This window comes from Mixophyes fleayi, chromosome 9, assembly GCF_038048845.1.
Source record: "Mixophyes fleayi isolate aMixFle1 chromosome 9, aMixFle1.hap1, whole genome shotgun sequence".
Lineage (NCBI taxonomy): Eukaryota > Metazoa > Chordata > Amphibia > Anura > Limnodynastidae > Mixophyes > Mixophyes fleayi.
The window spans coordinates 121928299-121952257 of record NC_134410.1 but is presented as its reverse complement, the minus strand read 5'-3'; the positions used below and the strand labels follow the sequence as shown (position 1 = coordinate 121952257).

At 42.5% G+C, this 23959-nt stretch overlaps 2 protein-coding genes across 6 annotated transcripts in view; one reads left to right on the top strand and one right to left on the bottom strand.

Moving 5' to 3' along the window:
- NOXA1 (NADPH oxidase activator 1) overlaps nt 1-23959 on the bottom strand; it is a 192403-nt gene that overhangs the window by 15513 nt on the left and 152931 nt on the right. Inside the window, exons 1-16 of one of the 3 annotated variants that reach the window (XM_075185412.1) lie at nt 20458-20561; nt 18655-18764; nt 16823-17127; nt 14945-15027; nt 12930-13038; nt 12633-12773; nt 7594-7701; nt 6700-6759; nt 5993-6030; nt 5730-5868; nt 5535-5594; nt 4387-4456; nt 3271-3335; nt 2660-3181; nt 610-794; nt 238-343 (exon numbers count right to left, since the gene is read on the bottom strand). In XM_075185412.1, the coding sequence (XP_075041513.1) occupies nt 238-343; nt 610-794; nt 2660-3181; nt 3271-3335; nt 4387-4456; nt 5535-5594; nt 5730-5868; nt 5993-6030; nt 6700-6759; nt 7594-7701; nt 12633-12773; nt 12930-13038; nt 14945-15027; nt 16823-16996 (1860 nt within the window). In that variant the 5' untranslated portion in view covers nt 16997-17127; nt 18655-18764; nt 20458-20561. Of the gene's footprint in view, nt 1-237; nt 344-609; nt 795-2659; nt 3182-3270; nt 3336-4386; nt 4457-5534; nt 5595-5729; nt 5869-5992; nt 6031-6699; nt 6760-7593; nt 7702-12632; nt 12774-12929; nt 13039-14944; nt 15028-16822; nt 17128-18654; nt 18765-20457; nt 20562-23959 lie in introns of those variants that run through there. The other 2 variants (XM_075185411.1, XM_075185413.1) reach the window with 2 other exon arrangements.
- Nucleotides 20514-23959, top strand: part of EXD3 (exonuclease 3'-5' domain containing 3) — a 160120-nt gene continuing 156674 nt past the window's right edge. The window contains exons 1-2 of one of the 3 annotated variants that reach the window (XM_075185406.1): nt 20514-20619; nt 23429-23478. The gene's annotated coding sequence lies outside the window, so the exon portion shown is untranslated. The other 2 variants (XM_075185409.1, XM_075185407.1) reach the window with 2 other exon arrangements.

The following is a 23959-nucleotide window of genomic DNA, read 5'->3' as shown; positions in this document are numbered from 1 at the left end:
AGCAGATAGCCAGCCAATAGCTGGCAGGGCATGCTGGGAGTTGTAATTTCACAGCACCTGAAGAGCCAGAGATTGGCCAGGCCTGTACTAGAGACTAGGCCAGTAGTGGGTTGGAGTAATAGAGAGAGATATGTGTATATGCAAAACAATATACAGTGTGAGACAATACTTGTACTCGCTGTATATAGAAATAAAGATCTTCAGTAAAATATTACAGAATATTTCCACAGCTCTCACCTTACAACACAGCATCAGTCGTTTGTCTTGCGCTTGTTCCCACATTCCCTGAAGGTCTCTGTCTTCCTTCACCACGTTTAATTGTTTACCTTTAATATCCCTGTAACTGATAGACAGACAGAGCTGTAAATGTCCATGGTCTGGATAATAATGAGAATTTAATAGGGGTGGAAACTGCTCCCACGCGTTTCTATTCACTTTCAACTGCCACAGACAGAGTGAAACATTATAATATTCCAATAAACAATATAAAAAAATAATAATAATAAAAAAAAAAATCGACTAAAACTCAAGGACAGAAAATTGAACACGTTTATTTTTTTTGAGAAGCCTTCGAAGGCTCCAATAAAATGGCCGCTCTTATGTCCATACCTGAGGCAGATGTCCATCTGCTCCCCCTGCTGCTGTAGTTTGCGTCTGAGAAGCTGCTGTAACTGCAGGTAGGTGATGTCTTTCCTCACGGATAGATCTACAGTGAACTCAGTGTGTACTTGTAGTGTTATGGTGTCCTCCTCTACCGGAGACGGCAAGGCTTCCATTGTGTGGTCTGGGTGGGCCTGTGTCAGGGAATCAGAAGGAAGTTACAATACAGGCGGAGGCCGCTTTTTGTTGTAAATGTTATAGTGCTACAAAGATAACTGCTACATTGCTAGAAGCCCTAAACCAGGCCTGGCAAACCTGCGGCCCTCCAGGTGTTGTGAAACTACAAGCCCCAGCCTGATTTGCTAGTAGATAGCCAGACGATATCATGCAGGGTATTTTGGGACTTGTATTTTCACGACACCCGGAGAGACACAGGTTGGCTAGGCCTGTCCTAAAGTATTCAGATTAGATGAAGACCCTTAACTCCAGTAATTGACCTTCCCTAGAACCGTTCCAGGGACCCCTGTATTCATCCCAGACAGGAGACGTTAAAGCAGCGTCAGCTGCCCCGGCCTACCAACCGGGGCAGCCGACTTCCGCGCCACATGACCTCCTGTGCACAGTGCATGGAGGTCAGTGGCATACACGGAGGAGGAGCGAGGGAGGGCACTGCACTCTTCCTCTGTACGGACCCTTTGAATACTGGAGGGCAGCACGTGTGGGCCTCCACTCTTTTCACATTGCCCCTCGCTGAGTTAAAGTATGATCATTTAGAATTAGGAGTAGATCCAACTAGAAGGTGAAATTTTGCACCTTTGCAAAACCATGTTGCGCTGGTCAGAGGTCAGGATTGAACCGCAAGTACTCAACCAACACCAAGGGCAAAGTGGCTGCTATTTTAAACAGACACATGGCAATGTTGGTTGGGCATTTCAACCATGGTATTGTGCGTGGGCTCATCAGACCTGATCACAATCCAGTAATCCTGAATTATGCGCTATTTTGTCCACCCCTATATTACAAGACATTTACAATTATGGCCAACGAGCTTCTTACCCTCTGCAAAAGGACGGTTTTATTTATGGGTGTTCAGGAGGAAGTTATACTGTATGATGTGTGTATACCCATGTCACACAAAAACATTCAAATACACAAATATGACAATCCCTATGTCCCTTCATTTTCATTATTAACTTAAGACAGTGGTCAAAGTGTAAATGTAGAAGTGGCGTCATGAAAAATGTAATGGGAATGTAAGTGGATGGGATTTAACAGTTCTACAATGAAGCAGTTTGGGGAAGTGACGATTGGCATACCTCCGTATATACACCCACGTTCACCATCATCATCATTTATTTATATAGCGCCACTAATTCTGCAGCGCTGTACAGAGATTCACATCCGTCCCTGCCCCATTGGAGCACACAGTCTAAATTCCCTAACATACACACACACACACACACACAGACAGAGAGACTAGGGTCAATTTGATAGCAGGCAATTAACCTACCAGTATGTTTTTGGAGTGCAGGAGGAAACCAGAGCACCCAGAGGAAACCCACGCAAAAACAGGGAGAACATACAAACTCCACACAGATAAGGCCATGGTCAGGAATCAAACGCATGACCCCAGTGCTGTGAGATAGAAGTGCTAACCACTAGGCCACTGACTGAACATAAAAAGTAGCGTTTTAGAGGCAAAAGTAGGCACATCCCCATTTTACGCGGTCATTTCCTAAGAGTGGAAAGTGGTGGAGCACCTAAGAAGTCGCTTGATGGGCAAACGGGTAAATCAGCGACAAACTTGCAGCTCATGAACATTGTCTGTGATGGGACCTTATTTTCTACTCTGTTTTAGTTCAAATGTAGTAAGAGCCACCTTACATCATGAAAACATTAATATTCAGCCATGCAAGATTAGTAGCCCACAACAAGGCCTCATTTTACACTTTACTTGTAACATTTGTAGGTCAGCTGGCTACATCACAAGCCATAGCTCGACAGCTTTTATGTTCTAACTGGATCTCATTAACGTAAAATAACAAAACAATTCTCTGACCATTGTGGTTTCCTGTTTGGGTGTTGGACAGCTCTGTAGGGTGATGACTGTTTCCACCTTTGGATGAAGTCTTTGTAGGGCAGGTTTCTCCGCTACGGATGGAGATATTGCATTTACTAATGAAAGTGGTATGTTGGGTATTTTCATCTCCACCACTTTAGGAAGGTCAACCGTCTCCACCACTCGTTGTTCTCTCGGAGGGACAGTCGTCTCCACCACTCGTTGTTCTCTGGGAGGGACAGTCGTCTCCACCACTCGTTGTTCTCTGGGAGGGACAGTCGTCTCCACCACTCGTTGTTGTCTCGGAGGGACAATCGTCTCCACCACTCGTTGTTCTCTGGGAGGGACAGTCGTCTCCACCACTCGTTCTCTCGGAGGGACCGCCGTTTCCACCACTCGTTGTTCTCTCGGAGGGACAGCCATCTCCACCACCAGTTGTTCTCTCTTATGGACAGCCATCTTCACCACTTGTTCTTCTCTACCAGGAACACCCATCTCCAAAAACGTCTCTCCTCTTTTAGGCTTGTGGAGAAGGAAAAGACACTCAGCAAGAGATTTACTTTGTGATTTTATAGAACGACAAGTTTTTTTGTCCTACCATATCTCAATACCTCAACTAGTTCCGGAGGGTCCCCGGTGGGCCGTGGTGGAACATCTTCAGATGGCAATAGATTACCTGTAGTAAACAGCAACGATGATCATTGTATTTCACTGTGGCCGTTTAACAGAGAACCACAACATTGTTAAAACAATGTAAGAAATCTATCAAGTAGTCCTGGCTGCCTTCCAAGTTATCTATAATATAAATGCTTAGTGGCGTGTGTTAGTCTGTCGGTGTGTGTGTGTGTGTGGAAAAAATAAAACCAAGCTGCAGCGCCACCTGCTGGGCGGAGTTATACACTGACCTACTAAATTCTTAGTGTGTGTGGGTAAAAAAATTCAGAAAGGGCTGAAATTTGGTATACTAAGATGTTTTTAATTTGTTAATTTAATTTGTTAATTGTTAAAAGTGTTTATAAAGATTTAAAAAATATATATATATATTTCTTGAAGGAGAAGTGACAGTTGGGAGTGGTTGGTGGTTGCCGGGGGTGACAGTGGGGAGTGGTTGGTGGTTGCCGGGGGTGACAGAGTGAGAGGAGTGTGATACTCAGGACCGCTGAGAGAGATCCCTGTGTCTGGATAGACATCTGGATAGATGTGGCGATGAAAATGAAGGATGAGGTGATGGAGAAGAATGATGAGGTGGTGACATGTGGACAAAACCACGTTAAAAAAGGGCGCTTACGTTGGGAAGTAACGCTCTTCCCCTGAGGAGGCCTGGGCTAGCCCCAAATGCATGACAAGACCCTTTTTAACACCTTAAGTAGCTTGATTTGACTAGAATGCATGAGTATCATGCACGGGTTAACTTGTTTAGTAATGTATAGAGAAGGGAGGGGGGATGAGTGAGCTCAAATTCACTTTATACATGCAAGTTAGATAAAAAAATAAAAAATCTTTATATACCGCCGGAAAGCAGCAAACAAAGTTTATAGGAATAATATTAACATTAATTTGGTGGTATGAACTTAAAGAAAGAAAAATGTTGTGGAATCAATTGTAAATTCAAATAATGCACAATGTAATATTCCAGGAAATCCAGCAACATTCCCACCAAACTGGAAAACAACGCCATATTAAGTGGGTCCAAGAATAATGTGCACCCTGCTGGGGCCACAGCTCACCCGTTGTCTTCACGTTGGGTCTAGTCGGTGGCATCTTCATAGGGGGCAGAGGGATCCCATTGTTCATTTTCTGTTGGGGAAAGAAATATTAAAATTTGAGCACACTCAGATGGAAGACCTCCGATAGGTCTAAATGTGTGATACCATCTGCAAAACAAATCTTATCTCTATTTCATTTCACAATAAGTAGACTAAAAAGTCTTTTAAGAAACTCCAGTATCATAATCACTAAATCAATCGCCTGCCTTAGGAACTGACCACTCAATAACTCTCACCAATCACAGCAACCAATCAGAAGCTTGCTGTCATTGCCTAACGTGCACTAGGCAGATAACAGCTGGTTACTGATTGGTTGCTTAGTTCAGAGCACATTTGGTACTAAATACAAAGCTAGTCAATGAATCCTAGTGTGACAAACTTTTGTACTAATTATTGACGAGAAATAATTAGGTATCCATACACCCATATATCCACACTTCAATCTATTCTAAATGCTGCTGCAAGACTGATCTTCCTCTCTCACCGCTCCACACCTACTGCACCCACTTTGCAAATCCCTACACTGGCTCCCTGTATCCTCCAAAATCCAATTCAAATTACTCACCCTTACCTACAAAGCCCTCAACAACACCCCTGCATACATCTCAAATCTCATATCAATATACTCTCCCTCCCGCCCTCTTAGATCTACCTCTGACCTGCACCTTGTCTCGTCTCTGGTAACCACCTCTCACTCCCGCCTACAAGACTTCTCCCGTGCTGCTCCCCACTTATGGAATTCCCTACCCCGCTCAATCAGACTTTCCCACAGCCTTCATATCTTTAGATACTCTCTGAAAACCCATCTCTTTTTATTAAGAGGTGACCTTATCCCCGATATCACTATTCACACTAATACACCCTCACAACTGTCCCAATCTCCACCAGCCACACTCGCTCCTCTTGTTTCAGCTGTGCCCTCTTCCACTTAGAATGTAAGCTCTGTAATGAGCAGGGTCCTCCTTACCCTATGTTTTCATGTCTGTATTTATTTAGTCTACCTTGTATGTTCCTGTTTTATGTGTGTACTGTTATCCCTGCTGTACGGCGCTGCGGAGCACTGTGACGCCTTACAAATCTACTATAATAATAATAATAATAGGTGTTACCTTCATATCTGCTTTGGGTGTGTTCACCGGTTCCAGAAAATTAGTTGGGATGAGAATTTTCTATAAAAGAAAATAAAAAACATGAAAGAAACCTGAATTTAGGTGGGCAGTGGGAAGGGACCCTGCCTCAGGAGGGCAAGGTGGTGGGGGGGGGGGGGGGGGACTTTTCCACCAGGGCTTTTAGAAGGTACTCACTTGACCATCATGGATGGCAGTGGCCCAGTCTCCATCTTTGTTCAGGACATATAAGATGCTATTTGCCTTCACAGCCACTTCCGCTGAGTTCTCCGGATAATAATGAACCAAAACGCGATGGTACCCGGCATCTCGCCCTCTGTGAGAGTTACATGAGAATACTTTTACAACACTAGATGTTATTTCACGGTCTGTCGTACATGTAGGTCCCAGAATTGGGACCGCTATTCCCAATATGGAGGAACAGAAGATGAGAAACTTACTGCATGGCTTCCCGACACGGCTCATAAAATCCCGGTTTCTGCAGCAAGAGAAATTGAAATTGCAGCAAGACTCGGAGACTGGCTGGACTGGTTATTCTAAATCATATTTTACATTCACTACATTTTAATAAATTACTAGTCAGAGAATACTGAAAAAGAGGATGGGGGTAAATGTATTAACAAGCGCATTCTGCAAGCCGCCGATATTCATACACTTTTCAGGGTAAATTTAAAGCGGAAATAGCTTTAAAGGCAACTTTTGCCTTTAAACTGTTTAAACACTTAAGCTGCGGGGTCCACACATTGCCGCTTTAAATTAACCTACATCTAAGTCGCGCTGCCATCGGACATCTGGAGCTTCGGTTTTCAGGTAAGTCTGTTTTTATCCTACTCGTTTTTTTAGCCAGTCGGATATTTTTTGTAGGTATCAACCTTGTCGGAGTTCTCGTAATCGGTAAATCGTACCCAACCCATATCGGTGACTTGTAGAATGTGCATGTTAATACTTTTACCCCATGGAATGGAATTTCAAGATTACTGATATACATCTATTTATTGGGGCCATGTATAACCCATAACAACACTTAAAAAAGTACAAACTTACTCATTTAAATGTTTAGAACTTATTATAATTGACAATATATCACCATGATGTATAAATATTCATCCAGGCCGATAAATCAGCGCATACATTGAATCACGCTCACCTGAGGCCTAAGAGGCTCGAAACCACTGTATTGGTCATTGGGAACCACAGAGGAGATGATCTAAGCAGTAAAATAAAGGAGGTTAAATTATCATTTCACAAAACTTTTATTAGTCCCAAGGGAAAACGTTCCTGGTGCTGTGTCTGAGAAACACGTCTTGCTGGGACCACAGACCAGTCACAGCCTATATGGATGTACAAAAAGCAGTAAAGAATTCATAATGAATTCATAGGGGATTTAGATTGTAAGCTCCAATGGGGCAGGGACTGATGTGAATGCGTTTTCTGTACAGCGCTGCGGAATTAGTGGTGCTATATAAATAATGATGATGATGACCATCGCTTTGCTCTGGGAAACATGTCTGCTGGCTCTTGGGAATTTCGTCTTTATTATTACACAATTGATCAGCAATTATGGGAGCAAGGCAAATGTATAAATAAATGTATAGGTGCACATTACATATAGCTTTCTATACTGGATACAAAGCTTTTATTTCTGTAGGGTAAAACTGTCAAGTATAGGTATGGGATCGCTTAACCAGAAAACCGATATCCGCAGCGTTCCAAGAGGAAGTAACTGCTGATGCTTGGTAATATTGTCATACGCACAGACATGATGACTAATGATTTCCTCCTATAGTAACTGTGAGGAGCACTGCTAAGCAATTTAATTAGGAGGAGAATGTGGGAAAAGCTGTATTATTAAAATGTAATTTTAGGATATTTTAGACATGGTGCTTCAGCGACCGCAAACTCTATGTCCCAGGCATTCCAGATAGCAGATCTCGCAGCTGTATTTGTACTTCTAACCAATCCATTCAGTTACTCCCAGAACAAAGGTTTGGCTGTTTATAGATGGGGCTGAGTCACTTCATGCCTTCCATTGTCTGCTCACCTTTGGTTTACCCAGGAAGTCTTTGAACTTAAGTTGGTCGACTTCTTGCTTTCGAGGTCTGAAGAGCTCCCCCTCCGGGACGTGGATTGGCTGGAGCAGAACACCCCTCTGTGGGAGGAACACAAACTCTGTGGTGAGATAATGCCAAGGTATAGTAAAATATATATATATATATATATATATATATATATATATATATATATATATCTATCATCATCATCATCAACATTTATTTATATAGCACCAACAAATTCCGTAGCGCTTTACAATTGGGAACAAACATTAATAAGACAATACTGGGTAATACATACAGACAGGTAAGAGAACTCTGCTCGAAAGCTTACAATCTATAGGACAATGGGAGTTAGAAACACAAGGGCATGTGCTACATCATATTGCACAATGGACCAGCCAGACTGCAAAGGTAAAAGTACTGAGTGGGCTATGTGTGTTGCAATGTTGGTCAGAAGGTTGTTGTTTTGCGTTAGCAATGTAGAGGATGGTAATGGGGTAATCTAGGGAAATTAAGATGATGGTTGTGGAATATCATAACCTTGTCTAAAGAGGTGGGTTTTCAGTGAACAAATATATATATATATATATATATATATATATATATATATATATATATATATATATATATATATATAGTGACAGAAGCGCTGGGACAGTGAGGAATGGTATATACAGCCCAGGCTGTCTGTCTTATCTGCTTTTAGACCCCATTGAGATTGCTTGTGTTTAGGTAAAGTTTTCCAAAGAGTGTATTCAGCTGTAGGAAGAGCTGGTGAGGGACCCTGTGGTATGAATGGAGAGAGAAGGGTGGGCTCCATTCAGAAGGCCCATTCCGGGTCTTCCAATTGACCAGAGTATGTCGTAGTTCTCTCTGCTAGTAATCAGGCGTTGCACCTGTGTGGGGCAGGTAAAAGGCTGCGAGGCAGCTTAATCAGTCTTTTTTTGTAAATCTCTTTTTTATTGAAAGATTGAACAGCTTTTAAAAACATATCTATTTTGCATAGAACAATGCATTAAGGATATTCAAAAATATTACGTAAAGACACATATACATGAACACAATTCAACAGTAGTTCAGCATAAAAATAAAGTACCATTTAGTATTCAATAATACATCATGTAGGGATGGGGGAAAGACAAAGAGGGATAGAGAGAGGGAGAGAAAGGTAGAGCGGGAGGGGGGGGAGAGAGTAAGGGGGGTTCATTTATTCCACTGAGAATAAAGTGGTGAATCCTTGAATTCGAGCCACTCAAACCATATGTAATGATATTCCCTGTATTTGTCCTTTGAGGAATAGAGTATGTCGTCCATTATTCTATAGGATTCTATTCGGGCAAACCACTCTCTAATGGTAGGGATATTCGGGGATCTCCAATGTACTGGAATCACGGCCTTTGCCGCGTTGCTAAGGTTTTTAATTGTTGATTTTTTGTATTTAGAGATTGTCATTTTATTATAATTCAATAACCAGTATTTGGGGCAATTAGGTGGCTCAACGCCCGTAATTTCTTTAGTAATTAGAAGGACTGCATCCCAAAAAGTTCTAAGAGCTATGCATTCCCACCATACATGTAGCGGAGTGCCCGGCGCCGACATACATCGCCAGCACACGTTCGACATCCCAGGAACCATCCTAGCCAGCAAGCTAGGACATCTATACCATCTAGTCATCACCTTATACCGTGTTTCCACCACCCGTATACTGACCGAGCTCGACTGGGTGCGTAAGAAGATATCTTTCCAATCTTGTTCAGATATCGAGCAAGTCAGCTCCCTCTCCCAGTGTCGTATGAAGGTGGGTTGTTTATTAAAGGTGTTTTCAATGAGATTACTATAGATGAGAGATAGAGTATGTCTAGGATATAGCGGAGAGGTACATAAAGATTCAAACTGTGTAAGCGGCCGCCCCACAGACTCCCGTACCTCCAAGGATCCGAGAAAATGGCGGAGCTGTATGTATCTCCAAATCTCCGCATTCGGAAGTTTCCATTTAGATTGGAGATCGGCGAAAGGCAAGACCCCAGACGCGTCCACCAGCTGGCCAACCCTGCGGAGCCCCGCCCCAATCCAATGTCTGAATGTCTGTCTAGCAAGTCCTGGGGGAAACCCCGGGTTGTCAAATATCGGGGTCAAAGGCGAGTGTCGTGAGGAAATGTGGGGAACCGAGCGCAATCTGGCCCATCTAGCCAGAGTTGGTGTAACAGTCGGGTGAATGACTTTAGGGAGTGGGTGCAGCCATGTTGAAAATTGAAGTGCCTTGCCTACAACGTAGCTCTCTATCCAGACCCACTGTTTGTCCAGTCTCTGTCTCGTCCAGTCCACCACCCTATTTAACATAGCCGCATCGTAATATAATGCAAAGTTGGGGAGTTGTAGTCCCCCAGCGTGCTTGCGCATATAAAGTGTATCATGTTTAAACCGGGGGCGTCTACCCTTCCACACAAAATCCCTGACTGCTTTATGTAGCGTCTTAAACCAATAAGTGGGGAGGTGTATGGGGAGCGTTTGAAGCAAGTAGAGGATCCGTGGTAATACATTCATTTTAACCACATTGACTCTTCCTATCAGGGAAAAGCCTTTTGGGCACCAGTTTCTCAAGTCCCTACAAATTGAGCTTGTGATAGGAGTAAAATTGTCTTCAAAAATCTTTGTGTTGTCTTTGTTGATAAACACCCCCAAATATTTAAGTCGTGATGGATGCCACGTGAATGAGAATGCTGGCTTCAGGCCTTCAACTACTGCCTCGGGCGCAGAGATGTTGAGAGCTACCGATTTTGAGTAGTTAATTTTAAAGCCAGATAGCTCACCATATTGCTGAAATTCTGATAGTAAATTAGGGATCGAAACCACAGGGTTAGTGAGTATTGCCAGGAGGTCATCCGCGAAGAGGGCCAATTTAAAGCTTTTGTCCTCCATCTGTAGACCAGAGATATCAGGGTTTGCCCGGATAGAGCGGGCCAAAGCTTCCATACACAAGATAAAGATCAGAGGAGACAGAGGGCATCCCTGTCTGGTACCGTTAGATATGATAATGGGTTCTGATAGTTCCCCATTTACTCTGACCCTTGCAGTTGGCTGCGTATACAAGGCGGCAATTCGAGCCATACTCCGAGGGCCTAAGCCCATGTGACTAAGTACCCCTTTCATAAATTCCCAATCTACTCTGTCAAATGCCTTTTCGGCATCTGTGGATAGTAGAACTGTTGGGATATTGGCAGTATGCGCATATTGTACTAAATTGATTATCTTAGTGGTGTTGTCCCTCGCCTCCCTCCCTGGAACAAACCCCACCTGGTCAGAGTGGATAATTTGGGTCAAATATGTTTTTAATCTATTTGCTATCAGCTTAGCGTAAAGCTTAATGTCCCCATTAAGTAGAGAGATGGGCCTATAACTAGCACATGAAGCTGGATCTTTCCCTTCTTTTGGCAATACGGTAATCTGAGCAGCTAGCGTTTGAGGGGAAAAGTGTTTCTGGGCAGAAATAGAGTTAAAGGCCTGTAGCAAGAGAGGGGCTAGCTGTGCTTTGAAAGTTTTGTAGTAAAGAATGGTGAAACCATCCGGCCCCGGGCTTTTCCCTGATGGTGTCGTCTTGATCGCCTCTTCCAGTTCCTCGATCTTAAAGGGTTCTTCTAATAATTGTACGGCATCCTCATCTAATGTGGGAAAATCTATGCGCTTAAGGTATTCTGCTATGCGAGCCTGTTTGGTCGGGTGGTTGGCTGTGTTCAGCGTGTCGAACAAATTGTAAAGCTTAGTGTAATAGGTCTGGAACGCCCTAGCAATATCAGTGGTGTGAACTAGTGTGGACCCTGCGTCTGTCTTAATCTGAGGAATATATAGTTGGGCTCTCTGTTTGCGCAGAGCACGCGCCAGAAGCTTCCCTGGTTTATCTCCCCACTGATAAAACTGGTTCTGACATCTACGTAGGTCGTGTTTAATTTTATCTGACATTAATTGGTTCAGAGTCTTCCTGGTTTCTGTCAATTCTGTCATAACAGAGGGATCTAAAAAAGATTTGTGTCGCGTTTCTAGTGTCTTGATTTTTTCTAGGAGTGAGTCAGCTTAATCAGTCTTAATCAGTCTCTCAGACCTGGGGAGGAGGCTGGATGCCTCCTGAGAGACACTGCTAATGGTGACCATTAGGTTCTGTATTTTGTATGTGTATGGGACACAAGGTCCTTAACAGGAGAGAGGGTGTTCCTGTGTGTTAAGTTAGAAGCCGGACAGACTTATTTCTGTTTATTTCTTTTGAGTTGGACCGAAATACTGGACTGGTGTGATTTATCTGGCTGAAGTATGTGAAGTGCAGCCGTCTATCCCCAGGAGACGGTTCCCCTAACCAGATCTTATGACACATGCCCCATGATGTACCCTTTCTGTGGGGTCCCTATCTCCCAGAAGTAGCAGTACATGGCTGCAATCTGATAACAGTGGGGAACCCAGGAAAGACTGACCACACCAGGGGTATATGTGATTTGTCCCTATATGAGTTATTCAAAACCTGTCTGACAACCAAGCACAATGTACACAAATGTCATGTGACCCAGAGCAACCAATCACATGTATGCTTTCATTTTCTAAACTACACTAGAAAAATGATAGTTAGAATACGATCAGTTGCTGTCCATCTGTTCACATTGCACCTTGTTATTCAACTAAAATGGCCTGGAGCATTTAAAATAAAATTAACCTGGTCAGGTGGGCGGGGATTATCATGAGAGGTGGAGCTTGAGACAGCAGAGGTGGGGCTTGTGACAGCAGATGAAATCATTGTGATGCCCTAAGCCCTGGTCAGGGTAATGGATTGCAGAATCCTGTCAGATATTCACACAGGGTCTCCTGATGGCTCATAGACATTGGAAATCATTTTGGAAGCACAAAAAGGTGCAAATATCTTGTTTGGTGGTGCCATGCACCTCATTCTGCACAGGTGCCCCTAGATGTCTGCAAAAGCGCAGGGTTAGAACGACGGCAGCGCCCTTCGTTCACAATGCTCAATGAACGGTCAAACCTTTCTTACCTTAATCTGGTCCAGAGCGGTTTCTAGCCTGAGAGTTCTGGATTCACCATCAGGTAGAGATCTGGAAGCCTCAATGAGCTTCTCTTCTGCTTTTTCCCATTTCCCCAGGTAACAGAGAAGGACTGCTGTGTTATACACAACCTGCACAAAACACAACAGAGGAGATGACATAACACACAGAGACTGAGCCATTATAACTCTGTCCCACTTCTATAAACTCATCACTGACCCCTACAGGTCAGTCTGAGAACTACCACACCAATCATGTCGGAACCTTCTACTGGGACACTGTCCTACCTCCCAGGCGAAGAGTAGGTGCCGCAGTCCCAGCTGCTTGTAATCTATAACACTGTTGTCCCTCAGCTGAGCCAGGGCCAGGTGGCAGTCAGTCAGCGCCTTCTCATACCTGGTGGGGAGACAGAGAGCAAGCTGTATTATATGGGGAAATGTAATACAGGTCAACTGTGACAATGAACAGACACAGCCTGGTTGCTGCTCTTAGTAATATACAGAATGAGCCTTCAGTAAATAATGGACCTCTGACAGGTGATCCCACAGCTAATAGTGCTGCATTCTGGAAATATAGACAGCTCAATGTACAAATCCCCTGTACAGTGTACAGAACCCGCAACTATTCCCATACAGAGCCTCCGATATTCCCATACAGAGCCTCCAATATTCCCATACAGAGCTTCCGATATTCCCATACAGAGCAACCGATATTCCCATACAGAGCCTCCGATATTCCCATACAGAGCTTCCGATATTCCCATACAGAGCCTCCGATATTCCCATACAGAGCCTCCGATATTCCCATACAGAGCCTCCGATATTCCCATACAGAGCCTCCGATATTCCCATACAGAGCCTCCGATATTCCCATACAGGGCCTCCGATATTCCCATACATGGCCTCCGATATTCCCATACAGGGCCTCCGATATTCCCATACAGGGCCTCCGATATTCCCATACAGGGCCTCCGATATTCCCATACAGGGCCTCCGATATTCCCATACAGGGCCTCCGATATTCCCATACAGGGCCTCCGATATTCCCATACAGGGCCTCCGATATTCCCATACAGGGCCTCTGATATTCCCATACAGGGCCTCTGATATTCCCATACAGAGCTTCTGATATTCCCATACAGAGCCTCCGATATTCCTATACAAAGCCTCCGATATTCCCATACAGAGCCTCCGATATTCCCATACAGAGCCTCCAATATTCCCATACAGGGCCTCCGATATTCCCATACAGGGCCTCTGATATTCCCATACAGGGCCTCCATTATTCCCATACAGAGCTTCTGATATTCCCATACAGGGCCTCCGATATTCCCATAAAAAGCCTCCGATATTCCCATACAGGGCCTCCGATATTCCCATACAGGGCCTCCGATATTCCCATACAGGGCCTCCGATATTCCCATACCGAGCCTGCGATATTCCCATACAGGGCCTCCGATATTCCCATACAGAGCCTCCGATATTCCCATACAGAGCCTCCGATATTCCCATACAGAGCCTTCGATATTCCCATACAGAGCCTCTGATATTCCCATACAAAGCCTCCAATATTCCCATACAGAGCCTCCAAAATTCCCATACAGGGCCTCCGATATTCCCATACAGAGCTTCCGATATTCCCATACAAAGCCTCCGATATTCCCATACAGGGCCTCCGATATTCCCATACAGGGCCTCCGATATTCCCATACAAAGCCTCCGATATTCCCATACAGGGCCTCCGATATTCCCATACAGAGCCTCCGATATTCCCATACAGAGCCTCCGATATTCCCATACAGAGCTTCCGATATTCCCATACAGGGCCTCCGATATTCCCATACAGAGCCTCCGATATTCCCATACAGAGTCCTTACTATGCTCTATTTTTACCCTTCACTGTCTTACTGCTACTATCTCATTATTGTGAGTAGATTGTCACTGTCTTAAATGTTTTTTTTTTATGTTATATGATATTGGTGAACTTAAAGGGCCATTAAAGGCTATACATATTATAAATGAGAAATGTTCTGTACATTTATTTTCCAATAATAAAACAAGGGTACTCCCATAGATTGTTGAAAAGTAAAGACAAACAAGCGTTAGTCATTATACTGTGTCTGTGAGAGCCTCTGTGCCATTGATACTATTACACTCACTGGAAACGATAAATGTCAATATAAGAAACAATGTTCTCTGTGCAGATCTTTGGACCTTTGTTTTACTGACACTTATAGAAAAGCAACAAATGAGAAAATACCTCTCACTTTCCCTAGAACTCTGATTGGTCCCCGGGCACTCACCTCTCTAGCTTGAAATGTACGTAGCTCCTTTGGAAAAACCCAACAGCAAGACACTGGTCCTTTGTAACTGATTGACTGTAAGCCTGCGGGAAAAGACATTATTAATCTATATCTATATACCGTGTGTTCACTAGGAAGAGTATATGCATTGTCTGATGGTGACTGATGCTCATGTGAGGTTAGATTAATTTGCTCCATCCAGGATTTCACAAGCTTCTGTACGTTCGGTCTATGGGGTAGACTTAGCAAACCTTCTAAACAGGAATAGGGGAGGTGTTGCCCATAGCTACCAATCAGATTATAGCTATTATTTTTGGGGAAGTACTAGATAAATGAGAGCTAGCATCTGATTGGTTGCTATGGGTAACACATCCATTTTTCCATTTTAGGTTTCATAAATCTACCCCTATATCTCTTGTTCTATATGTTCCCTCAGACCATGGCCGATATATATACTGCTCTGTGATACCATAACTCAGAGTATACCGTGATTCGTATTATATCTCTACGCAGTGCCATCAGCTATAACAGTAAATACTGCAATGTGATTCCATATTCCATTTAGTAATTCCTTCATTCCTAACTGTACAGTTACTCATATTAAAAATGAGAATATATATTTGTCTTTTTCACTTAAACTAAACTTACTTATATGAATAAAATATTTTTATTTTATTTTGGTTCTTGTCAATTATACAGACACCACCGTAGCTCACCAGCGCCTCTCTGCCCCTCCCACTTATACTGCGCCAAAAACCCGGGTTTTTGGTGGGGGCAAGCACAGACGACCCGGGTCAAGGCGCAGTATGAATGGTGTCAGGTCTAATTCCTGACACCTGCATGGTGTCAGGCTTAATTCTAATTCCCGGGTTATCAGACCTGGGAATTAGACCCGGGACTTTTGGTGGGATAATTCCCGGGTCCGACCCAGGTCGCCTGCACTATCAATGGTGATACCCGGGTTTTTTCGACCTGGATCTCACCAAACACAATTATAAAGTTGAAAAAATAAACAAAACACATCACAAGAGGAGCCAATCAGAGCTCCTGTTGTGATGTTGTCATGGAGACTAGGCAGATTCGTGTTCAGTATGAACAGGGTCTACCCGGGAATTTCTCTGTCCCCTGGGAATATCCAGGGTTCATATACCCGGGATATTGCCGGGGCGGCAGTATGAAAGCGGTATCAGACCATATTTGCCCACTCGTAGTGAAGTGGACAGGATGGGAGCCGTCACGTCGGGATTTGCGGTGCATTGTGGCATTTTGGCCAAAATGTCGCGCTTCACCGCTCCCCGTCCCCTCCCATCCTCACAAATCACCTCCCCTCTGAGAGATCCCGGAGGGGAAGAGTGAAAAGTTTGTTAATGTGACTTATCTGTCTGCAAATCTACTGCAGTCTGATATATGAAAACCAATAGTTCAACATACATGTTTTTTTTGCCCAAAAACTTTTTTCCATTGGTCTAGCACAATATAAAGAGAAAAGCTAAAATAACATACACACATATACAAACAACGCCCACATTGTAATAACCTGGGCTACAAATGTTTTTACATGAGACGTCGCGTCCAGCCCACATTATCCCAACAGAAAATGAATTGGGATAAAGGAGCGTAACACTGTCCCACTTTGAAGGCAGGCAGCTTAATGAAAGTTCAGGGGGTAAATGTATCAAGCTGAGAGTTTTCCGGCGAGTTTGGAAAACCAATCAGATTCCAGCTATCATTTATTTAGTACATTCTGCAAAATGACAGCTAGAATCTGATTGGTTGCTATAGGCAACATCTCCACTTTTCAAACCCGCCAGAAAACTCTCAACTTGATACATTTACCCCCAGATCTGCTATGCACTCTCTCAATAACACGGTTATTACCTGCAAAGCATTCTCTAGATCTCCTCTCAGAATGTAAATGCATCCAATGTTGAACAAGATCTTTGAAGGAGGATCATCGATACCTGTCAAGTTCTTCAAAGCCAGATCCAAGTCCTTTTTCTCTGCTGCCAAGACCCCTTCATGCCAGCACTTCACCAGGTCTTTGTACGGCATCCTGATCTGGTACAACCGGGATACAGGAGGGGAGATCAGCGAGGAGCCAGGGAGCTGTATGGATAAGGTGTTCTTCTATCAGGAAGTGTCGAGCAGCCGTTCCCTCCCTCTCTCTCATTCCAATCAACTCTCTGTGAAACGAATGATAGAGCACGTCCTCAGCTCTTTAAAATTCCTGACTTGCATCACTCTGAAGCAACAGTCACCTGTGTGTTTACCTGAAGCCTGTGTGTCCCAGTTTCCTGATACAATACTGACACACAAGCACGCCCTAATATTACATATGTCCAAAGAGATCCAACTAGGTTTTTAAAAATAAACAAATCTCTCCTGCACTAAAAAAACCCACTAATTTAAAACTTACATATACAAATATAGAGATCATAATTGTACAATTATTCGCACCCTTTGCTAATTAAAACTAAACGGAGCCAATTGCCTTTTGTTCTTTGTTGCACTATTATGGAGAGGCGCCCATGGGAGTTTGGGGTTGCCTTGTGGTAGCTCCTGGCCTCCCATGGTACATCAATTTATTCTAGTGGGCTGTAAGTGATTTTGTTACCTTTATTTTCATACTTGCCAACTTTTATAACAACCAATCAGATTCTAGCTATCATTTCGTAGAATGTACGAAATAAATGATAGCTAGAATCTGATTGGTTGCTCTGGGAAACACCAGCACTTTTAATTTTTAGAAGGTTTGATCAATCTACCCCTTAAAATTTTAAAAAAGTTTATTTACGTCATTCATGTGTGTTCCTAAGAGATCTGGGGTATATTTACTAAACTGCGAGTTTAAAATATGGAGATGTTGCCTATAGTAACCAATCAGATTCTAGCTTTCATTTGTTTAGCACATTCTACAAAATGACTGCTAGAATCTGATTGGTTGCTACAGGCAACATCTCCACTTTTTCAAACCCGCAGTTTAGTAAATATACCCCTTGGGATACAATTACCAGCTATAGACATTCTTATACTCACGATCTACGAGACCATACAGCATTTACATTATGTTAATAAGTGGCAAGAACCACAAGAAATCAATATACTCAATTAGAGGTGTTTATTACATGCTCGATTATACTGTGTGCTGTTTATATATACAATATCTAATAGACTTACTTTGCAGATTTATTCTCAGTGCAATGGAATTTTGATGATGATAATATACTATTGTTAAATGTGCTTTTAAAGATTTCTAAGTATATATTGGGAGCCTGTTCCTCTTATTAAGAATTCTACAATATTTCTTACTGGATTCTATATTATCTTGTTTTCACCATTTATTTGAAAAAAAAAAATTACCTTTAAACACCTTTCTCTTTTTAGATGAGTTAACCTGCAGTTAGATTTTTTTTAGGGCAAATTTACTTTTACATTACTGATTATTGAAGTGCCTAGGTATATATATTTTTTGTATACATCCCCAATTGTAAAGCGCTACGGAATTTGCTGGCGCTATATAAGTAAATGATGATGATGATGATATATCATTTAGACTTACTAAAACCTATTATTTTTCTTAAAAGCTGTTTATAAATGAGGTCTGTAAAGAACACAGGGGAAACAAGTTCTCTTTCTCTATTTGTAAAGTACTGCTCGTTTCTTAAGTGAATCTAATGTGTGAATAATGGAACAATTTCCTCTTTGCATACCTTTTTGGAAATCTACAGACATTTACAGCGATACTACTGACGATATGGTCCAGGCATGCAGAAAATCCAGTTCTGGAGTGACAAGGCGAGTCATTTAAAAGCAGATAGATCTAAAATATGATGACATGCTGCAGTCAATAATTCAGACGATTGCTGCATTCCAGAAGATTGTTACAGTATAGATATTCAGAATATATCCGGCTTAATTCAACACAATAACTATTTGTCTGTTGTTTTTTTTTCTTTGTTTAAATAACTGTCCTGGCATTTCTGTTCTTTTCACCTAACCTTTGTCTTTTACCAGATGTTCTTGAGTATGCCTTCTGGCAAGCAAATTTGGTATTATAACAAGCAATTCTATTTACTAATACACTTTTACTGAATAGGATATGATACCTATAATCTAGCTTCAAAGACTGGAACTTGAGCAGGACCAGTCTTGGAAGAGAAATATTTGGACTGGGAGAGGGACTAGTACAACTCGGAAGCAACTTCTGAGACCTCACATTCTGTCTGATACAGGGTATATAGCATGTGCATATGTGTATGCGTGAAGTTTATAGGTTCTCCCTGTATGTGCGAGTTTTTTAAGAGTGCTACTAAAACATTAGGTCAACGTTTGTGTGCTTACACCCTGACATTTTAGAGGGGCAATTCAATACTACGTGGTGTGCCGCAGAACATCCCCGCAATCTTCGGATGTGCACATTTCCAGGTAAAAGGGTACCGGTACCCCAACATTTCAGATTTTTCCTGCAGAACTCTATGGGGTACAGGGCAAAATCTGAGATGTTGCATCGCCACCAAGTGCCCATGCCACCGTCTCAGAGGCACACTGCGGCACAGCACAAGGAATTGAATCGGCTCCTGTGTTCCTCTGGACAGTGTGTGCATTACCTGCCAAAAAGAAAGTGTGGTCAACCCCTAACGCAACTCCCCTAAAAACACCTCAGCCAATGTACTCCAGTTGAGCACAGCAGAGCAGTGGGGAGCAGCCCACAGTTCCCATGAGTCTCATCATTCGGGATAATAGTCCTGTCTGCCGGGATGGCAGAACAGTCCCTAAAATCAGCAGGTGGGACCAGTGGTGGAAATGATGCCGGAGCAGTCCATGCAGTAGCGGGGTGCCCTGTTTTTAGTTCAGGAACTGAAAGCCTAAATGGTGCTTCAATGAGCATGTGCCAGCCCCCCAAGTATACTCAGTGGAGCTTAATGGGGGACTCTGCAGCAGATTGATATGTATTGTCAACTACCTTCCCCCACCCCAAAATGATTTTTTTTTTTGGGGTGGGGTGATTACATGTTATGCTCTTGATTTACAAGTATAGTGTTAGTGTGGTAGAGAACTAGGGCAGAAGTGAGTTATTAAAATCTCTCTGTAACACGATGTGTTATATGTTGCTGCTACATAAAGATAAATACAGTTAATAATAATAAAAATAAAATGGAGTCCCCTGTAACTTAATATTCACCATAGAAAGATGGAACCATTGACTGCATATTGCACAAACATCACAGCTATTTATGGGAAACAAAGCCAGGCTCTTCAGCTGAGCTGCAACTACAAGTCCATTTGCCTGGCAAAGTATGGTACTTGTAGTTCCACAAAAGTTGGGGTGCCTCAGATTGCTTAAGTCTGGTTTACAGGCATTTAATCCTGGACACATAATCATAGCTATATTATTTATTTACAAGGGATAGGTCAGAGATACTCAGGGGCTGCTGAAATAAAACAATATTTAGCTCCATGACTTAAGGGGACACGTTACTTCCGGGTTCTGTGCATTCTAATCACTTGCCTACCAGTTGCCGTGGAAACACTGTGCGTAGAAGAACTTGCGGCTTCACTCTGGCGTCAGTCCCTCACCAGTAACCGGTCCGGGCTGCGCAGGAGCACGGTAAGAAAGGTTCCGGGTGAGGAAAGCGTGTGCGGATTACAGAGGAAGGTGACACTGCTCGGATAAAGTGAGTATTTTGGATGGGTGGCCGGTTCGTAGAGTACTTGGTAGCCCTTGCCCTCAGGACTATAGAGTGCAATGGAAGTTCAATATAAAATGCACGAATATTAATGGGTGACGGAGGCACCTACAGCTGACGTATTATATGTGTTTCCTGGGGTTTTCCAGTCAGGCCAGAACTACAGTATATCCTTGTTAGTGTGACAGGTTGTCCTGAGTTCCACACTCTGAGCCCCTGGCCTGTTTGGAGGTACTTCCAGGACTTGTTTGAGAATAGGTGAGATTAATGCAACACTGGGGAATGGTAATAACACATTTATTACACTTACCTGAGGTATAAATCAGTGCAAGTGCTATGTGCAGTTGAAATACTCTGCTCTAACCAGTTCTGTTCCAGGGCAGCCAGCAATGCAGAGGCTATAGGTCAGTGGCATCTTTTATACCAATGGAAAACTGGCATAATGTGTAGAATGGGGCATTTTGCCCAGCTGGTTTTGTATGCCATAGGATGCATGCCAATGCTATATGTTACTTTTGTCACGACGTAACTTATTTATGCTCTTGTTTTTTCGTCTGTTAACTTTTAGCCTTCACCAAACGTGCATAATTAAAAACATTTATGACTGAAAATGTGTCAATTGTCAACACTACTTTAGATGCTGTAAGTCGTTTTCATTAGATATTACTGCTATGCATGCTCTATCGTCATCACCATTTATTTATAAAGCGCCACTGATTCCGCAGCGCTGTACAGAGAACTCACTCACATCAGCCCCTGCACCATTGGAGCTTACAGTCTAAATTCCCTAATATACACACACAGACAGACAGAGAGAGAGAGAGAGAGACTAGGGTCAATTTTGTTAGCAGCCAATTAACCTACCAGTATGTTTTTGGAGTGTGGAAGGAAACCGGAGCACCCGGAGGAAACACGGGGAGAACATACAAACTCCACACAGATAGGGCCATGGTCGGGAATTGAACTCATGACCCCAGCGCTGTGAGGTAGAAGTGCTAACCACTGAGCCACCTCTATAAATTAAAGAGGGTATGTCGTTAGTCTGACAGGGATTCTTCTTTATGTATTTTAAAGAAACAGACTAATAATCATTAAAAAAAATCAAACAGACCAAAGATAAAATCCCCAACATATTTTTTATTTCCGGGAACTAAAAAATGAGGAAACGGTATGATACTTTCCCCATTTTTAATTGTGTCACATCCCCAAAGCATAGGCAATTTTTGGAACGAACATAGCAACTTGCTACATTCGTATGGAGAATGGGCAATGGTATAAAAATGAAGATTGCCAGTTAATAAATATTAGCTTCATCATAGCCACTATACAGTGCAGTGCCCATATCGGTATACAGCACAGCATCGACTAGTATATTGTATGTAGTTCTGTCGCTGGAATGAAAAAAGGTAAAAACTCTGACTTCTTATGTAATGCATTGTGGAATGGACATCAGAGAGGGTCTGCTCTCCTTTTATATTATAGAACATACAGCAAATGGGTAAAGCAACAATTCCACATATACTTTTTTTTCTTTAAATAGCAAGTGATGTACCTCTTACACATGTATATGCATTTTTCTTCGCTGTCTTCCTACAAATCATCTCCTTTTCAAAATCTCTCTGATGGTGAGGTTGCCAGTCATAGACTCTGCTGAAATACATTTGTGTGTCAGTGTATAGCTAAATCTATACATTAAATTGATAGTTGCTAGAATCACATTTACAAATATGCAAATAATTTCATGTCTTAATTGCTTTACATAGCTCCCATTCCTGCTCTTTTCATACGTCTTAGTGATATGTACTGTGTAGCGAGCCTCTGTGGTCATGTGATGGAAGAGAGAGAGGGGGGGGGGGGGGGGGCAATTCTACAGCGCACGACCAGACTGAACTCAGAGTGGTGTTCTAAAGCCTCTCTGCTCACTACATCATGTGCCATGTGACTGTGGTCGCCATGGCAGTCACATGGCACTGCAACCTGGGCAGGGCTATAGATCATTAATAGCAGCCTGAAGAAACAAAGTAAGGGAAAATGTTTATTACCAAGCTACAAGGCGATGTCCGGCGGCACCTAGCAGCCAATTAAATCTGCCCCATAAGCTGTTCAGTCATCGGTATGAATAGTATTTAGTGTGCACATAAAAATCTGAACTATATTATTTGACTTTTTAAAAAACATTTTATTGGGTTTGAATAACATAGTTGAGGGATTGGAGAGGGGCATGGGGGACGAAAGCAACGTCATAGCCTAAGACAACAGTGCTACATGAGGTCAGTATACCGTACAGGCATTGAATAAATACATTTAACATGAAGGCAGTTGAATAAGTGTAGATCAGATTTAAGCTATCTTTTTATAGAATGTAAAATATAAATGAGGGCGAGAATCTGATTGGTTGCCATAGGCAACATCTCCACTTTTTCAAACATGCAGTTTAGTAAATATACCCCTCAGTCTGTAAGTGTAACTGGCAGCCATACTTGTCTGCTCTTCAGAAAGATTTTGAAAAGGAGAAAACAATTTTTATCCCAATCCCAATTCACACAACTACAAGTCTCCACTTACTTCCTGTTACACCTCACTGTCTCCAAGTGTCATAAACCTCTCTGTGAACTGTACCTTTTCCACCGCTCTGCCAAAGTGTACACCTATTACGTATTGCTACTGGTACGCCTGTAATAGAATTGCGACATAGGTTAAATTTTATTTCTTCAGTAATACAATATAGGTCATGAGACCTTCAGTTCCAAGGTCTCCTCCTTGAGATCACATATTTATTTGTGATTTTATCTTCCAGGAATTATCTGGAACACGTTGAACACTGAGATTCTACAGCGGACGTCACAGGTACAGTGTACTAGAGATATTGACAATTGTGTGTGTTAAAATGGGAGCGTGTGTTTTTCACGTTTGGTGGCTTGTCTGTGGGTAATTATTATATATTCTGGGCAGACCACTCTAAGGGGTATATTTACTAAACTGCGGGTTTGAAAAAGTGGAGATGTTGCCTATAGCAACCAATCAGATTCTAGCTGTCATTTTGTAGAATGCATTAAATAAATGACAGCTAGAATCTGATTGGTTGCTATAGGCAACATCTCCACTTTTGTCAAACCCGCAGTTTAGTAGATCTAGCCCTAAATGTGTACAGGATGTCAGAGTGAGACTCATATCGGCCCCATAATAATACTTATTATACTTACTTTATATGGGATGCCTTTTTGCATAATTTTAAAACACATTTATAAGTACAGTTCTACAACCAATGAGATATTTAAATGTGACGCATGAAAGGGTGACCTCACCTCGCCTGGTTTCTATGCGTGTA